The sequence below is a fragment of the Heptranchias perlo genome, chromosome 8 (genome assembly GCF_035084215.1).
Source record: "Heptranchias perlo isolate sHepPer1 chromosome 8, sHepPer1.hap1, whole genome shotgun sequence".
Lineage (NCBI taxonomy): Eukaryota > Metazoa > Chordata > Chondrichthyes > Hexanchiformes > Hexanchidae > Heptranchias > Heptranchias perlo.
In genome coordinates, this window is record NC_090332.1 from 32,688,116 (window position 1) to 32,706,573 (window position 18,458).

The window sequence follows — 18,458 nt, forward strand, 5'->3', positions numbered from 1 at the left end:
CGCCAGTGCCTGCACATGCATTTGATGCTCTGGAAACATCCTTATTTGAAAATCAGGATCTATGAGATCTGAATCCTCTGGCTCCTCATTCAATGAGTGATATCTTCTGATCAGCGATATCTTCCTCCTCATGTTCCACCCTCAGCTGCTCCAGTGCACTTATGCTGTGTGCCTCATCAAATGCGCTCCTCTCTGGCTCACTCTCTAAATCCCTTTGTGTATCTCTTTGCTGTTGCTTGGGAGGGAGAGAATGAGCTCTGAAGTGCTAGCTTGATGCAGAGACCTGTTTTTTTTCTTCCTCGGCCATATCTAGAGGAAGCAAAAAGGAAGATAGGTTTGAATGGGTCGCTGAGGAGTAGTGTTCAGTGGTAGGAGTCACATGATGTAGTTAGTAAACAAGTAATGTGAGTACAGAAACGTGAGAGGGGGAAGCAGAATATCATGACAAGCTTGAAGTTTGCACATGACCTGCTACTTCATCCCTCACTCTGTTTATGATCTCCCTCTGCTGCCCTTTGGGGCCTGTATCTCTCTGATCCAAACAGTGTGTCCATCCTCTGCCTAACTTCATGGAGTAACATTTCTACTGTTTCCTTGCTGATCTGAGAGATGAGGTTCTTTTTACCCTCCTGTTGCCCCCACTGACATTCTTGTGTGTCAAAAGTTGGAGTTATGCTGGCACAAGAATTTTTGATGTGCTATAATTTACACTACTGCTGGTTCTTTAAATCCTACAGCAACAAACAGTTTTCTACCTTTTTCCCTCCCAGAGGCAGTACTACTCCTAGGAGCTTGCCAGGATTATTAAAATTAGGCTGATCTCAGAAACTGTGACAGGGTCAGCTGACTTGAATTCTGACAGGTGAAAATGTCGTCCTACCTTAATTCCATTTCGGCTTTGGCCCAAGCTGAAAATCGAGGCTTCCGTTTTAAATTCTGTTTGACGTTGGTTTCTGTGTTGCCATGTTTTTACAAGATCTACTTCTGCAGTTTTAAATTATTTGCATTAACCCTCGAAAAGAAAACTTGCATAAATGCATGATCACCAAATGGCTGAAATGTTAAGATTGTAAATTGTATTTATTGATATTTAGCTGAGATATCACTTCCATTGTGATTTTTCAAACATTACAATTAAAGGTACTTTGGTAATTTAAGAATGTTAAGTACTTCTTTTAAAATGTTAAGTACCATCCAGCAGCATTCCTTCTAGAATTCTGAAAAGTTTAAGTGCTGGTACTTGGTTACTTTCCAAACGTTTAACAAATGATTTTCAAGCTGCTCTACCCTATATTAGCCCATTTACTGTAATCATATTTTTCAGTCAAAATGCTGGGTCAAGTTCCTGGAACTCCCTACCTAACAGCACTGTGGGAGAACCTTCACCACACGGACTGCAGCGGTTCAAGGCGGCGGCTCACCACCACCTTCTCAAGGGCCATTAAGGATAGGCAATAAATGCTGGCCTTGTCAGCGATGCCCACATCCCATGAACGAATTTTTAAAAAAGTAGTCCTCAGCCTTGTGTGGCAAAACTCACCATTAGAATCGTGACCATTTTCATAATATTTATCTTTGAATCTTTAGGGGAAATTTAAACTCTCCCTGAATGCGGGAACACAGCAGGGGAGCAGTAAAAGTGGAGGGTCTCCACTTCCCACTCTGTTTTCTCAGATTCCCAATTTATCGCCGTTGGTTTTGGTGGTGGATGAGGCTCGTCGATAACTGCAAATTGGGGTCCCGTGATGGTATTTGAATTCACTTCTGAATGGGGCACCTGCCTTTGCTGCCCCGCCAGGTAAAGCCTTTGGGAAGCCACTGAGGCGCTCTAGGGTCAATTTAAAAAAAAACTTTCCTTAGTGACGCCTGGAGGAGCAGGAGCGCTCCTCCTAGTCCCACAAGTAAAGTTCAGGGCGCTGTTGCCCTGGGCTACCACCCACCAGCCGCGAGACCTTCGCAACACCCCCTTCCTGGATTTAACTTGCTGCCTGCAGCCTTCTCTTGGTGGGGCCACATGATCTCCATTCCCCACTGCTGGCCAACTGCTGCTCTGACAAGGGCTGCTGTGCAGGATTACTGTAATGACTGCTCCATACAATTTTGTTTTAAAAAGGAATTTTTTAAACTCTGCAAACCTGCCAAAATGCTGAAATTTGGCTGTTTGAGTTACTTGTAATGTGGAATGCTCCAATGTTCCAATGTCTACTTAAGTGGATATTGGAGCATCACACATTTTTTGAAAGTGATTTCTTTGAAATTTGAACAGTGCGAATGAAGATCAGTGGATTATTTTAATTAAGATGTTGTCACGTTTGTGACTTTTTGACCATTTTTCCATAATAAGGATTTGGAAAAGAGTTACATTAAAATGTTTTTAAAGCAAAGTGCATTCACACAGCTTTTCAAAAAAAGCACTGAGGTTAAAATGCTAATGATATTGAAGTTGCTGCCCATAGACTGAAAACAATAAGCGAATCAGTAGCATGTATTACTAATTACAAAACACTTCACACCCATTGTATTCAGAAATCCTGAGTACAGGTTGACGCATAGGCACTTCCATCTGGTTGTTAACACAGGGAGATAAAAGCAGAGACAGAAACACACACAGATAGTCAGGCTTTTAAACGGTAAACTGGAAGGGCAAGTTTTTGCCAGACTCAAAAGGTTCAAATGCAAAAGAGTTAGTTAGATTTTATTTTGTTTATGTCAAGCAAGACTACCCACCGATATGAGGCATGTTCATTATTTTGTATTACTGCGTGAGGACAGGTTGTACTGATTGAACTAAGTGAGTCTAATCATAACAGTTACTCTATTTGTTACTTACTGTAAAATAAAGCAGCTTAAAATATTAACTTTTGGCCTCATTGTACCAAGTGTTTTCTCGGTCCACCTTCAGAAAAGTTGGAAAGGTACAGGTGGGGGCACATGCGAAAGACAAGAATATCCAGTTCAGATCACAAGGAAGTAATATTGGTATGCCCCTTGGTTACACTCCTTGGTTACACCACCATGTGGTTATTGGGCAGTCTGGGCACAAAGCTAAATGAAAGACACTCAGACTGCTTACAGGAGGGATTAGGAACGCTGTACCCAAGAGAATATCTACGGCAGACCCAAATTTGTAACATATACATATTGATGTTTAGTGAACAGATTGTGGATTAAAAGCAGTTGATGGCAGCCCTGGTTGGAGAAATGCTAGGGTAACCTAGTACATGGGTATGTGTAAGAATGTTGTGTAAGTTTCATCATGTAAGTGAACACTTTCTCTCCTTTAATAGGATAACCTTGGAAATGACACTTTTATTGGCATTTCTTTCATGGGAATATTCGTAAAGCACAGGAATGGACGACCAACTGTGACATACAGGTAAGCAGCTAGACTGCACTGAACCAAAGGCTTGGCCACGTGATTGTTTACCTGAATTAACCCTTTGAGTTCTAAAGCAACGTTACACCTTTTTTCTTCTGATGAGTAAAACCCCCTTCCTTTTCCCTGACCCCCCAGGGTAGTTTTTTTTGGATGTCCTTGCACAATGCCGCACCTCAACCTGGAGGAAGGACGGGTGACTTACCATCAGTTCTTTCTGAGAACTGAGAAGTATGCGTAAGAACAGCCTATGCTGAGTTTTACTCTGTATAATTTTCCCTCCCGCACTCCCCTACTCAGTTGGTTTGCAGGTTGAGTGATAGTTTTCAGTTCTTCCTTGCCCAGGATGGAATGCATCATCCAATAGCACTCCTATGTGTGAGGAGTTTGTTTGGATTCTTGACTGGAGCTGGGACTCAGAAGAAGAAAATCAAACATAATCAATAATGCAAAGTACCTTTAAACCTACAGATGGAATGAAATTGGAAATATCACGCACAACAAGTCTTCAATTAATGTGGAGTTAACAAGCAAAGAAGAAACTGTTCCATTTCACACAGTAAGTATCTGGAACCATAGTGGCTAGCATTACGTAACAATAGATAAAACATTAATGCTGAAAAAGAAAACTTACAGTTTCCATTGGATAAAGGTGCAAAGAATTCTCATCTTTCACTATTTAGGAATATTGGATCAAGGTTCAGGTTTATTTGAGGTTTTGACTAATTTGGTTTGAGTAGTTCTACATAAACAAACTAAGTAAATTAAAATGACCCAGCCCCAACTTGTTCACCAGCAGTAATTATACATGGCATTGGTTAAACACCATTTAATTATTAGTTCATTCCAAAGTTATCAAGGACTTGAATAGTACACAGTTTGATACAGAAATACATACAAGATACAGCACGGAAACAGGCTATTCGGCCCAACCAGTCCAAATTGGTGTTTATCCTCCCACGCAAGCAAATAGTTCTTATTACATTTATCCACCCTCTTCCTGTATCCTTCAACTCCTTTTTCTTCAACCACCTATCCAATCTAATCTTGAATGTTGACAGAGATTCAGCCTCAACTAGGGTTGCCAACTCTGGTTGGAGGTAGTCCTGGAGGTTTGATTACATGACATCAGATCACATGGGGCTCAATTTCAACATTGAAAAATGGGTGGGTTGGGGGCGGGGGGGTGCATTGAAAATTGCCACCATTTCAGACCCGCCCATTTCCGATTTTCACCAGGGCAGGAAGAGGGGCGGGCGACCAACTTGCTCCCAGGAGGCGGGTCGGGCCTTAAAACCTTTTGAGGAGGCTTCGGGCCTTCATTTTTCTGGACTTCTCGGTTTCAACCCCAGGGAGCCGGGATTCCCAGGCCTTCTTTTTTACGCCTCGTGAAAGGAGGCGAGAAGGCCCAAGACTAACAGGTAGGCGCCTAGAAAGGAGCAGGTTGTGGGCCTGGAGGAGCAGGAGTGCTTCCCCCAGGCCCAACAAGCCTACCTGCACCGAACCCCAATCGCGGAGCCCCGATCCTCCCCCTCAACGATCAAGGACCCCCGCAATGAACCCTGACCCCGACATCCTCCCCCTCAACGATCAAGGACCCCCGCAATGACCCCTGACACCGGCATCCCCCCCTCCCATGACTGACCCCCGATCCCATCCCCCATAACTCACGACCCTCATGCCCACCTATGCCCCTTGTGCCCACCCATGATTTCCCCCCCCCCCTACCTTACTGCAGACTTACCGGCAGACTTACCTGAAGACATCCTCTCCCTGGCTGGTCTCCCATCCATCTGAGACCAGCCTGTCAATCAGGCCGGTCAGTCGGACGGGAAACTGACAAAAAAAAAATAAAAGACGTCTTTACGTCAAAATCGTAAGGACGTCCGGGAAACCCGTACTAATGGGTTTCCTGACCTCAATTTAACCCCTCGCGCCCCCTTCCTGGCTCGGTTTTAAAATTGAGCCCATGATGTCTGCAAATGTTATTGGATTTACCTTATAAAGGTTGGGTCCCCTGCAGTTGAGGAGGGATTCGCAGGGGGGGAAACCAGAGATGGGAGGAACTTTGATTCCGTCAGTTTCTAATAGTAACTCTCAGAAATTGCACCGATAACTAATAGTAACACTGGTTACACTCAGATTCCTCTCATAACCAACAGTAATACAATAACTCACTGAGAATTTATGCGTAACTGGTAGTTATAGGTCTAACACTCCGATATCCTGACTTTTACTAGTAGTAATCCTATAGCCAACTTTTATTCATCCTGTAACTACAACCAGAATCTCCCTGCACTGCACAAGGTGCAGTCAGGCACCCCACTTGATGTCACTTTCAACAAGCCCCATCTCTCTCCCTATCTCATTGGACTCTGATTTGGACTCAGGTTCTGTGTGAAGGTGACAACTCTGAACTGGGAACCTTAGTCGGAGCCGATCTGTACTGGGACTTCACACATCAAAACTGTCCGGCACAGACCAACCTGAACTAAACTGAGAGATCGCACAAAAGGCTTGGTGTTTGGGGCACTTCTTACACAAAGGGCCCGATTTTAGCAGGGCTGTGGGTTCTCGGCGGATGGGCCCACGCGCCCGGTGAAATTAGTGGGTTTCCCGCGCGATCGTAGCAGGAAAACCACTAATTGGATCCACTTATCTGCTCCTCCGGGTTCCCCGCTGCTGATCTGCGCATCGGGCGGGCTGCACATGCGCAGTAAGATCTGTCAGCTGGAGGCGCTCTATTTAAAGGGGCAGTCCTCCACTGACATGCTGCAACCAATAGCAAAGATGACTGCATGGAGCAGCCCAGGAGCAAGGCTGCTCCCAGTTTAATGATGCCTCACCCCAGGTATCAATACATGGGGTGAGGAGGAGGGGGAGGACAGAGATCTTCCACCCGGCGGGCGGGAGGAAGCGGCCCGCCTCCGCCACCAGGAAGGCCTGGCTCGAGGTGGCAGAGGGGGTCACCTGCGCCACCAAATATCGCCCACCACCACACAGTGCAGGAGGCGGTCCAATGACCTCAGTAGGTCAGCCACAGTGAGTACACGTAGTCCTTCCCCTACACTCCGTCTGCCACTTCACTGCCCCCACCCCACATCTCCTTCGGCACTGCCAACACTACTCTGTCACATCACCCCTCATACCCACTCAAACCCCATCCTCATCTTACCTGCACCTACTCACCTCGCCAGTACTCACCCCGCCACTACCACGCAACCCAATCCTCATACAATCTCATGGCTCTATCCCATACTCACCCTCTCGTGCATCTCTCTCACGGCCAGCCTCACTCAACCTGCCACTACCTGTGCTGCAGCCACAGGGCATGCATCACATATGTTCAGTAGGCAGCGTAAGGCAAACGTGTTGTGAGCGTGAAGGGGATGCACAAGAGTGTTTGAGGGTTTGTCATGGTTGTTACTTATATTGAATTTCAGAACAACTCACATCACACATTATATTGGCACCACTACTGCCATGTCTTCGCGAATCCTGCCTGGTTTGTGCAATAATGCCCGCTCCTGGGTATCACTATGAGGACCCACCACTGATGCCACCCATTGTGTCACTGCAGAGTGGGTGTAGGTGTATTTGCAGGGCTCTTCTGCACAGACGACTGAGAGACATCAGCGATGTCCCCGGTTGCACCCTGGAAGGCTGCGGAGGAGAAGTTCGGGAGGGCAGTGGTGACTTTGACAGCGACAGGTAGGAAGATGGTGCACGGGCCAGCCAGGAGCAGCTCGGCATGAAAGAGGCTGCAGATGTCCACGGCTACATGTCGAGTGACTCTGAGCCTCTGTGTGCACTGTTGTTCAGAGAGGCCCAGGAGGCTGAGCCTCGGTCTGTGGAACCTGTGGCGAGGGTAGTGCCCTCTGCGACGCATCTCTCTGCGGTAGCCCTCCCTCCTGCTGTACAGGTGGATGTGTCACAGCACTCTGTTGTGGAGCTCCACGTGTCAGAGGTGGACGGCGTAGATGGCGAGGCTGGTGAGGCTGATGATGCTGTTCGCCCTCCGAGGAGGTCATGACTGCAGCTACGGCGGCCCCCATCCGCAAGATGTTCTTCTGAGGGGGTCCGCAAGGTAGGTACATGTCTCCGGACCCCGGGGTAAGTGTGCAGGTTGGTGACTTTGACCGTCAGGAGGAGGGTGGTGGACGCCAAACTTTGTCCCAAGTGACAGAGTGGCCTCCTGCAATGGGTGAGGGTCTCCCGCCCCCCCCCCCCCCCCCTTTCAAATGGACCTTTGCAGCTGCCACAGGCTGACAGCTGCAACACATCCATTCGAGCTGGGAGTGTTTCCCCCAGTGTGGGAAACAGTCCCATGTTGTTCAAAAATCCCACATAGTCCCTTAATCAGGTCAGTTAATAACCTGAAATACCTAACTAAATATTGTCAAGTGGCATCCCGCTGGCTTTAATTGCCTGCGGGATTCCCACCAGCGGGGGCTGCGCGCGCACGCCGGCGCGTCAGCGGGGAACCCGGAAGTGGGCGGGATCCGGTCTCGCTCCTGGATTTCCTGATTTTTGGGGCCCCCCCGCCGAGAACGCACCCGATAGCGGGTGGTAAAATCGAGCCCAAATTGTCCTAAACTCAACTCAGCTCAGCACCAACATTCCTAAACCACTCCCTGGGCTCAGGCTCAATAAAGGAGATTTTTTATAGAATGATAGAAATTACAGAATAGGTGGAAGCCATTTGGCCCCCTGTGCCTGCGCCGGTGCTGGTGCTGTCCCATTCCCCCCAGATCCTTTTATATTCTTCCATTTCAAATATCCCATTCAATTTTAAATTATGCTCTAACCTCCGCCTCATTAAACTCTTGTGGTAAGACATCCCATGGTCCAATAGCCCTCAGTGCAAAAATCTTGCTTCTCCCTTTCGGTGAGATTCCTCAATCTCTATCCCCTTGTTCCCCATTCGCCCACCAGTGGAAACAATCTTTCACTGTTTGCCCACAGTGAAGTCTCAGGTTTGACTCATTCCTTTATTGGCTGCTCCTCTTTCGGCACCGCTCCCACTCACCGCGTTACTGCTGCTGCTTCTGGCTCTGCAGGCCATGCTTGGCCCTATGCCCATCCCTACGCATTCCCCAGTCTCTTTCGTTCCCCCAACCTGAGCCCCAATTCCTGGGACCCCCAGTTTCCGTCTCTCTCCCCGACCCCCAATCCTCTGTCACTCTCTACCCCGCCTGAAGCGCCAATCCCCTGACCCCACCCCAGTCGCCAATCCCCTGGCCCCACTTCCTGTTCACCCTCTTCCAGCCCAGCCCTGCACCTCGCCATGCTCCCTGTCTTTCTCTCTCCGCTGGGTGTCTCTCACTCTCACTCTCACTCTCACTCTCTATCTCTCTCTATCTCTCCCCCTCTCTCTCTTCCCCCCACCCCCCTCACTTCCCCCTCAGACTCCCGACTGTTTTTCCACCAGCTGGTCCCATTTCCGTTCACCCAAAGCAGGGATGCTGGCTCTCTGAGAGGGTTGGGGGGGGGGGTGGTTGCCAACCAGCGGGAAGCTTCTCTGCAGTGGCAGCTGATGACATGACGGAGTGGGGGGGCTACTGCAGTGAAAAAATTAAAGGACAAAGTTCTCCCGGGATGCTAGCAGGAATACCCGGGAGATTCCCAGGCAATCCAGTAGGGTTGGCAACCCTAGCTTCAGCCACTAACCCTGGAAGTGAATTCCACAGCTTTACAACTCTATAATATATTACTGTTACTACTTATGCATTAGGGTTAGGGTTAGGTTTACTCCAATACTTCTGCTTTGCAAAGGATAATAGATTGCAAACAGTACATTAACTTGGTTACACAATTACAATAGCATATTAACTGGGTTCAATTTAACATAATTCAGTTCAGAGTTACAGTATCACAGGTTTAACTGCATTCAACTTAACATCACAATTTAATTTTTGAAGATTACAATAAGCGCTTGGCAAAGTTAGCTCTTTGCAGTTTTTTTGTGATGTGACTGGTAGAAATTATTTTATTTTCTGGTATGCATGATTTTAACATTGGGCTGGATGTTGCTTTGAGCAGCGAATGAATGGCGGCTGCCACTTATTAGACTTGTACTTGCCCATAAACTTTTCATGGGCTTTTGCACAGAAACTTCATCTTATCAGGTCCTCAGTCCAGGGCGGTGCCCCGTCCCGGGCATCTAGGACCTGTCTGAACGGGGCAAGCAGCTGTCTATCCCCTCAACAAGACAGATTGAAGCATGTTAATAACCACGCAGAGACAGAACCAGGAAGTGTAAGTTAGAATAGTGAATTCAATGTCAAATCAGTTACAGAAAGCAAAATAAAGAGAGGGTAAGAAATATTGAATTAAGAGCAGAGATAAGAGACAGAAAGAAAAAGTAATAAAAATTAAAATTTTAACATTTAAAAAAAAATGTCCAACAACAATTAAAATCTGAAGAAATGAGACTGCATACTTGTAAACGTAAATTTTCAGTGCCAGTGAAGTTGTTTGGCAGTCATTAAGACTTGCCACACTGTTAAAAGTGCGCTTAGACTTAAAAAACTTGACGTACCCTTTTCTGGCAAGATTACTTCGTTTCCATCAGGGCAGGAATGAAAGAAAGGTTACAGCATGGAAGGAGGCCATTCGGCCCATCAAGTCCATACCGGCTCTATGCAAGAGCAATCCAGCTAGTCCCACTCCCCCACCCTATCGCTGTAGCCTTGCAAATTTTTTCCTTTCAAGTACTTATCCAGTTCCCTTTTGAAAGCCACGATTGAATCTGCCTCCACCAGCCCCTCGGGCAGTGCCTCCCAGAGGGGAACTTCACGCTGTTGTATTCATTTCAACGGTGAGTCAGCAGGCGAGATCTCCTTCCCACGAAGCTTCTGGAGGAGCAGGGCATATGGTATCGCAACTTCCAGATTTCTGCATTTAACTGCACATGTGCGGTCGCTGGAAGTTGCTGTCCAATTTGTACTGAAATAACATTGAGCGCTGTTAGCCTCACTGTTACTTTTAGAGCAAAATCCAACCCATTATTATTTGAGCTGATTAGAGAGAGCCAACATGGATTTGTAAAGGGTAGGTCATGTCTAACGAACCTAATTGAATTTTTTGAGGAAGTAACTAAAGTAGTTGACAGCGGAGTGGATGTAGCTTATGTGGACTTCCAGAAGGCATTCGATAAGGTTCCACATAAGAGACTGTTACTAAAATTAAAGCTCATGGAATTGAAGGCAAATTATGGACCTGGTTAGAAGATTGGTTATGCGGTAGAAGACAGAGAGTCGGGATAATGGATATGTACTCGAATTGGAATGAAGTGATTACTGGTGTCCCACAAGGATCTGTGCTGGGGCCTCAACTATTCACTATATTTATTAATGACTTAGATAACACAATAGAGAGCCATGTATCCAAGTTTGCTGATGACACAAAGATTGACGGCATAGGAAGTAGTGTAAATGGGAGCATAATATTACAAAGAGACATTGATAGATTAAGTGAGTGGGCAAAACTGTGGCAGATGGATTTCAACGCAGGTAAGTGTGAGGTCATCCATTTTGGACCAAGAAAGGATAGATCTGAGTATTTTTTTAAATGGTGGAAAGCTAGGAACAGTGGAGGCCCAAAAAGATTATGGGGTCCATGTACACAGATCACTAAAATGTAGTAATCAGTTACAACAAATAATCAAAAAGGCTAATGGAAGGTTAGCCTTTATATCTAGAGGGCTAGAATATAAAGGGGAGGAAGTTTTGCTGCAGCTACACAGAGCCCTGGTTAGACCACATCTGGAGTACTGTGTACAGTACTGGGCACCGCACCTTAGAAAGGATATATTGGCCCTGGAAGGAGTGCAGCGCAGATTCACCTGAATGTTCAGAAGGCTCCAAGGGTTAAATTATGAGGAGAGATTACATAAACTAGGCTTGTATTGCCTGGAATATAGGTTAAGGAGTGATTTGATTGAGGTTTACAGGATTTTGAAAGGAATTGATAGGGTAGATAGAGAGAAACATTTTCTACTGGAGGGAGACTCTATGACAAAGGGACATAACCTTAAAATCAGAGCCAGGCCATTCAGGAGAGAAGTCAGGAAACACTTCTTCACCCAAAGGGTGGTAGAAGTGTGGCACTCTCTCCCACAAACATCAATAGATACTAGCTCAATTAATTATTTTAAATCTGACATCGATAGATTTTTGCTAGCCAAGGGTATTAAGGGACAGGAAGCCAAGGCATGTGGATAGAGTTAGGATACAGATCAGTCATGACCTCATTCAATGGTGGAATAGGCTCGAGGGGCTGAATGGCCTACTCCTGTTCCTATGTTCCTATATACACAAACAACCTCTTGATTTTTTTTATTCGTTCATGGGATGTGGGCGTCGCTGACAAGGCCAGCATTTATTGCCCATCCCTAATTGCCCTTGAGAAGGTGGTGGTGAGCCACCTTCTTGAACTGCTGCAGTCCATGTGGTGAAGGTTCTCCCACAGTGCTGTTAGGTAGGAGTTCCAGGATTTTGACCCAGCGACGATGAAGGAATGGCGATATATTTCCAAGTCGGGATGGTGTGTGACTTGGAGGTGTTGTTCCTATGTGCCTGCTGCCCTTGTCCTTCTGGGTGGGAGAGGTCGCGGGTTTGGGAGGTGCTGTCGAAGAAGCCTTGGCGAGTTGCTGCAGTGCATCCTGTGGATGGTACACACTGCAGCCACAGTGCGCCAGAGGTGAAGGGAGTGAATGTTTAGGATGGTGGATGGGATGTCAATCAAGTGGGCTGCTTTGTCCTGGATGGTGTCGAGCTTCTTGAGTGTTGTTGGAGCTGCACTCATCCAGGCAAGTGGAGAGTATTCCATCACACTCCTGACTTGTGCCTTGTAGATGGTGGAAAGGCTTTGGGGAGTCAGGAGGTGAGTCACTCACCTTGTACTTATAGTAATTTAACTACCATTTAGAAATTCTTCTGTTATCCTCAGCAGTACATGGAGCTGGCCACTGGGATACACCTTGAGCTGGTTACTCTATAAGAAGTATACTATAATACTTCTTCTTCCTGGAGCTTTAGCGATCTTAGCTTCTAGTTAATGTCTTGTACATACTTATGCTATAATGCTATATCTCTTACACTTCTCCTAACTGCAGTGATTGAATTGATTGTGGGATTGTATTGTCCTAGATCCTGATGGAAACTATCACATCAATTATTGAATTGCTCTCTAAATTTGAACACTCTAATATTCTAAATTACACTATCTCTATCTACAAACTTCTTCATTCTTCAAACATCTTCTGAAATCTAAGGCAAAACCTCCTTCTTAATTCATTTAGCTTATCAAGATTAGAGCATTACTTCAGATAATCCAATTATTGATCTGAATCCTCGTCAACTTCCCCCAAGGCCCAGTTGGTAAATATGCTATTTAACTGAACTATACAAATCAAAATGATGCAAATCAAATAGTTCAATTCCTGACATGTGGTGAGTAAGCAGAGTGTCTGGCTCTGGGTTTCCATTCCTGATTGCTAATAATCGACCATTTTTGGTGTATCTGCAAGGTATTTCAGTTCTACATTAAATTGTTAATTGCTATTTTGCGTGTTATTGTTAATCGAGCAGTCTCCAAAAATTCAGATCCCAGCACTTTTCTAACACTAAAGGGTGTCAGATGTCTAGTTGAATCTCTGTTTATTGTTTCATGATGTGGAGATGCCGGTGATGGACTGGGGTGGACAAATGTAAGGAATCTTACAACACCAGGTTATAGTCCAACAAATTTATTTTAAAATCACAAGCTTTCGGAGATTATCTCCTTCGTCAGATGATTGAATGAAAAGGTTCTCAAATCGCATATCTTATACGATGTTGGGACAGCATCACACCAATCAAAAGGTGTCGTTGTTATTCAAACAGGCCAGTCACGGAGAACAGCACGTCCCAGTACACTCGATATACATTGTGTCTTTTACACAGGCAGGCAGAAAGAAACTCAAAATGGCAGAGAGAGAGAGAGAGAGAATTTTAAAAAACATATAAATTTTTTCCCCCTTTTTGCTGGTGGGGTTACGTGTAGCGTGACATGAACCCAAGATCCCGGTTGAGGCCGTCCTCATGGGTGCGGAACTTGGCTATCAACTTCTGCTCGACGATTTTGCGTTGTCGTGTGTCTCGAAGGCCGCCTTGGAGAACGCTTACCCGAAGATCGGTGGCTGAATGTCCTATTGTTTCAGACTGAACAGAGATATTTTAAAAACTCTGTTAGTTGTCAGCAGCTGCCTTTTTGGCTCTGTACCTTTCAAAGAGACATGGGGCTCTATTTTCGCACCCGCGATCGGGTGCGTTCCTGGCTGGGGGGCTGCGAAAATCCGGGATTCTCGGGGCGGGTCCGGAGCCCGGCTCCAACCCGCCCCATTTCCGGGTGCCCCAGTGACGCGCTCACATGCGTGCGCAGCCCCCGCATGTGGGACTCCACCCGCCGGCAATTAAAGCTGGCAGGGTGCCACTTAAAGTACTTGAACAGGTACTTCAGGTTGTTTACAGACCTGATTGACCTGATATTTTAGGAGGGATTGGATTTTGCAATTAACTGAGACTGTTTCCCGTACTGGGGGAAACACTCCCAGTTGAAATGGACGTGTTGCAGCCACCAGCCTGTGGCAGCTGCAAAGGTCCATTTGACAGGTGGGAGGGGAGACCCTCACTCATTGCAGGAGGCCACTCTGTCACTTTGAACAAAGTTTGGCCTCCACCACCCTCCTCCTAACAATTAAATGCATAAACTTGCACACTTACCCCGGCGTCCAGACACATTTACCTACCTTGCGGACCCTCTCAAATGTACATCTTCCGGATGGGGGCTGCCGTAGCTACAATCATGACCTCCTCGGAGGGCGAATAGCCTCGCCGGCCACGCCGTCCACCTCTGACACGTGGCGCTCCACAACACAGTGCTGTGACACATCCACCTGCACAGCAGGAGGGAGGGCAACCGCAGAGAGAGATGCTTTTCAGAGGGCACTACCCTCGCCACAGGGTCTACAGACCGAGGCTCAGCTTCCGTGGACATGTAGTCGTGGACATAGCAGCCTTCTTCATGCCGAGCTGCTCCCGGCTGGCCCGAGCACTATCTTTTTACCTGTCGGTGTCAAAGTCACCACTGCCCTCAACAACTTCTCCACATCCATCCAGGGTGCCACCAGGGACATCACCGACGTCTCAGTTGTCTGCACAAAAGAGCCCTGCAAATACACCTGCACCCACTCTGCAGTGACACAATGGGTAGCATCTGTTGTGGGTCTTCATAGTGATCCTCAGGAAAGGGCATTATTGCACAAAACCAGACAAGATTCGCAAAGACGTGGCAGTAGTGATGACAATATAATATGTAATGTGAGTTGCTCAGAAATTAAATATAAGTAAAAACCATGACAAACCCTCAAACACCCTTCATGCTCACGACACGTTTGCCTTACGCTTCCTACTGCACATATGTGATGCATGCTCTGTGGCTGCAGCACAGGTAGTGGCAGATTGAGTGAGGCTGACCGTGAAAGAGATGCATCAGAGGGTGAGTATGAGATATAGCCATGAGATTGTATGAGGATTGTGTTGAGTGGTAGTGGTGGGATGAGTACTGGCAAGGTGAGTAAGTGCAGGTAAGATGAGGATGAGCTTTGATTGGGTGTGAGGGGTAATGTGACAGAGTAGTGTTGGCAGTGCAGAAGGAGATGTGGGGTGTGGGCAGTGATGTGGCAGATGGAGTGTAGGGGAATGGGTAAGTGTACTCACTTCGGCTGACCTACTTAGGTGATTGAAGCACCTCCTGCACTGTATGCAGGTGCGCGATATGTTGGTGGTGCTGGTGACCTCCTCTGTCACCTCGAGCCAGGCCTTCGTGGTGGCAGAGGCAGGCCGCTCCCTCCCGCCCGCCAGGGGGAGGATCTCTGTCCTCCCCCTCCTCCTCACCCCATCCAATGATACCTGGAGTGAGGCATCATTAAACCTGGGAGCAGCCTTCCCCCTGAGCTGCTCCATGCTGTAATTTTGCCTATTTTGTGCAGCATCAGTCAGTGGAGGACTGCCCCTTTAAATAGGGCTCCTCCAGCTGACAGACCTTGCTGCGCATGCGCAGTCTGCCCGCCGCGCAGCTTACCAGCAGGAAACCCAGAAGCACAGGTAAGTGGCTCCAATTATCCTGTAATTGCGTGCGGAGCACCCCGATTTCACCGGGCACGTTACCCATGCGCCCAGTCGACCCCCCGCTGAGAACCTGCCGCCCTGCTGGTATCGAGCCCATGAACTCTGTAGTGTTTGTTTTCTTTAGCTTTTCCTATCAATATTAACATGAGAATGCAAACACAAGGCTTCTACAGAGGGATTGTGCAGTCCACTCCCAGCTAGAAAACATGACTGAATGTGACAGCTCATGGTGCTGTACTTTGGCAGTTTGGGAAAAACCACTATTTGAGGTAGTGCTGCCTGCTTGGTTGCTTGCATTAAACTCTTGTGGGGATGACACCACTCTTGAGGCTGTAAGCTAAACGGGGAAATCAAATAGTTCTTTTTACACAAGCCTGCTTGTTTCATCGCAAGATGCTGCTGCTTGTCATTTGGTTCGCCATTTTCAAATTCTAGATACATGCGAATTTTTTTAAAGTCCTCATTTTGCTTTTCTTATCCAATTCCCCTCTTTGTTGCTTGTTTAAGTGAAGTTTACAGTAGAACATAAACTTCTGGATAACATTCCTTTGTGTATGTAATAAAGTCATGCTTTGGATAATCCATTGATTATCTCCTATCTATTTAACAGTCAGATTCTTTTAGAGTGCATTTGAATTCTTGTAACTCCTGTTCATATTAATTCAGTGTGTGTATGTGTGTCACTAAATATGTACCAGGATCTGGCCAATCACTGTTAAGGGATTGTAAATTTCTTATTGATTTTCTGGTAAAAATTTATAGCTGAGCATCCACTGCACGTCTAGCTAAAAGATTGGCTTGCCACTATTGGTGCTTTATTGTGAATTGTTGGTACTAATGGCTGTTTTTACAAAAATCGAAGAAAAAACAGAAGCTGAAAATTGCAGCTGTGTTTTACGCCAGTTTCTTGTTTATAATGGTACAAGAACAGAAGAACAAGAAAGGGCCGTTGAATTTAATCAACTTGCATTGTTATCCAATTCTTGTTTCAGTGCCAGATCTGACCATGTTTTCCCTACCCAAACTCATATCTGCCTGCTGCCTGTTGAACTACTTCCAGTTCTCTTTGCAGTACTTCAACTGAGTGTTTACTTTGTGTGGTGGCAGTCTGTTCTAAAGGGTAACAAATATAAGCATGGCATCTAGAAGAAAAGTGACTCCTCTACAACTCGAGAGGAATTGGAATGCCTGTGACACTCATAGGAACATAAGGGCAAAATCATTTAGTCCAAATAAATTTTTTACCAAAAGCACAATTGACATAAAAAAGCACTCATTGAGAATTCTCTGTAGGCCAGTTATACAACATAGTTTAGACTAGATTTTCCGATCGATGTTATTTTCACGCCACTGTTAACCCAGGCATTTTAAATGAAGTTAATGTCAGTGTTAAAATATCGGAAAGTGTAGGCTTCTCTGTCAATGCAAGCCAACTCCATTTATATGCAAGTGTCTGCAAATATGCAGTGTCAAAGCTCTATATTCCCTGGCGATTGTGGAGCTGGCAGAACAACACATGTCTGGCAATGCTGCATTGCTTTCAGCAACATATCTGACAACCTACAAAATATTTTTTTAAAAGTTGATAACTCACAAAACATAAATCAAACCCTATGACCAAAGCCACTGCTTCAAGGCAACAGATTAAGTTAAACTCCATTTTATTACGTTGGATTTTTAGGATTTTTATTAGTGCTTTGCGATCACATTTTACAATTCAGTTATTTTTCTGTGAAGACTGAAACCCAATGCCCTTGAATATGATTTACAAAAATTAGTTACAAAGGGAGTGCAGTGGGACATGAACTTGTCATGACTTAAATTGCAACAATATCCAATATTCCAGAGTTGCATTATAGGAAAAAAAAACTTCCAAGTACAGAAAAGGGCAAATTTTGCAGTGGTGGATGAAAATATATTTGATGGAGGAAGCGATCACTGATGATGCAAAGTTTACTTCCTAGATAGGGTATTGGGTCATGCCTGCCAAGAAACATTGATTTTGGCAACCATTGAAGCATTTTCCAACATCTTGGAATGTGCAGTGATTCAGCATTTGAAGTCAATAATAATTTATTCTGGAATTATATATATTCATAGGTATATAAAATTAAATATTAAAATCAATGCAAAAGATTAGAATCACAATTGTTGCACCATCAGAGGTAATACTCAAGCTCATCCAAGTCATTGAGACTGTTAAAATAAAATATGGCTGTTTTTTATTCTTTTATTCCAAAGTCAGATCAACACAAAATTCAATATTTAGCCCATGCACTGTTTGGTAAATGCTAGATTACAAAAAGGGGTTTATTTGTTTATTGTTTCAAAGAAAAAAAAGCAACCAAAACTGCAAATCTGGATGGTTGCGACACTTCGAGTAGCAAATTAGAATAGCTTTCATTTGGGAGCCTTTCTTCATATCACAAAAAGTGAAGAGGTGATACTGCAGCCTGTCAAGATGGGCTTTAAAAATGGACAGCACACCAGATCAATGTTACAGACTCCAAAAGGCTCAATAATCCAATCATTCGTTTAAAAAAAAGTGTTCCTTATATTTCCCCCTGTAGAATCCATTACATCAATTAATCTTTTACACCTTTCAATTAAAGGTTTTTCAAAATTTCTTTTTATGAACAAAGCTTTTAGAGAAATAGCTAGTTACCATTACTAAGGAGTATACTCGTTCATACATTATATCGAAAGCATGCAATAGCATTTCATCAGTGGTAAAAAGTTGTTAAGCAATATATTTGTGCTATTTTGTGTCATTGTTAATTCTTATTGAGAAAATATGACTGCATCTCTTACACATGACATAAAATGATCCCTGATGTATGTATTAAAACCTTTATGATGGAAAAATATTAATATGCTCATCATTTCAGTTGTGAATTCCAGTGCATCAG

The 18,458-nt window shown here is 45.3% G+C and overlaps 1 protein-coding gene across 1 annotated transcript in view; it reads left to right on the plus strand.

The window, feature by feature from the left end:
* Positions 1-18,458, plus strand: part of LOC137324524 (tyrosine-protein phosphatase non-receptor type 14-like) — a 260,760-nt gene that overhangs the window by 190,050 nt on the left and 52,252 nt on the right. Inside the window, exons 9-10 of the mRNA XM_067988918.1 lie at positions 3,288-3,376; positions 3,848-3,935. Coding sequence (XP_067845019.1) covers positions 3,288-3,376; positions 3,848-3,935 — 177 coding nt within the window. The remainder of the gene's footprint in view (positions 1-3,287; positions 3,377-3,847; positions 3,936-18,458) is intronic.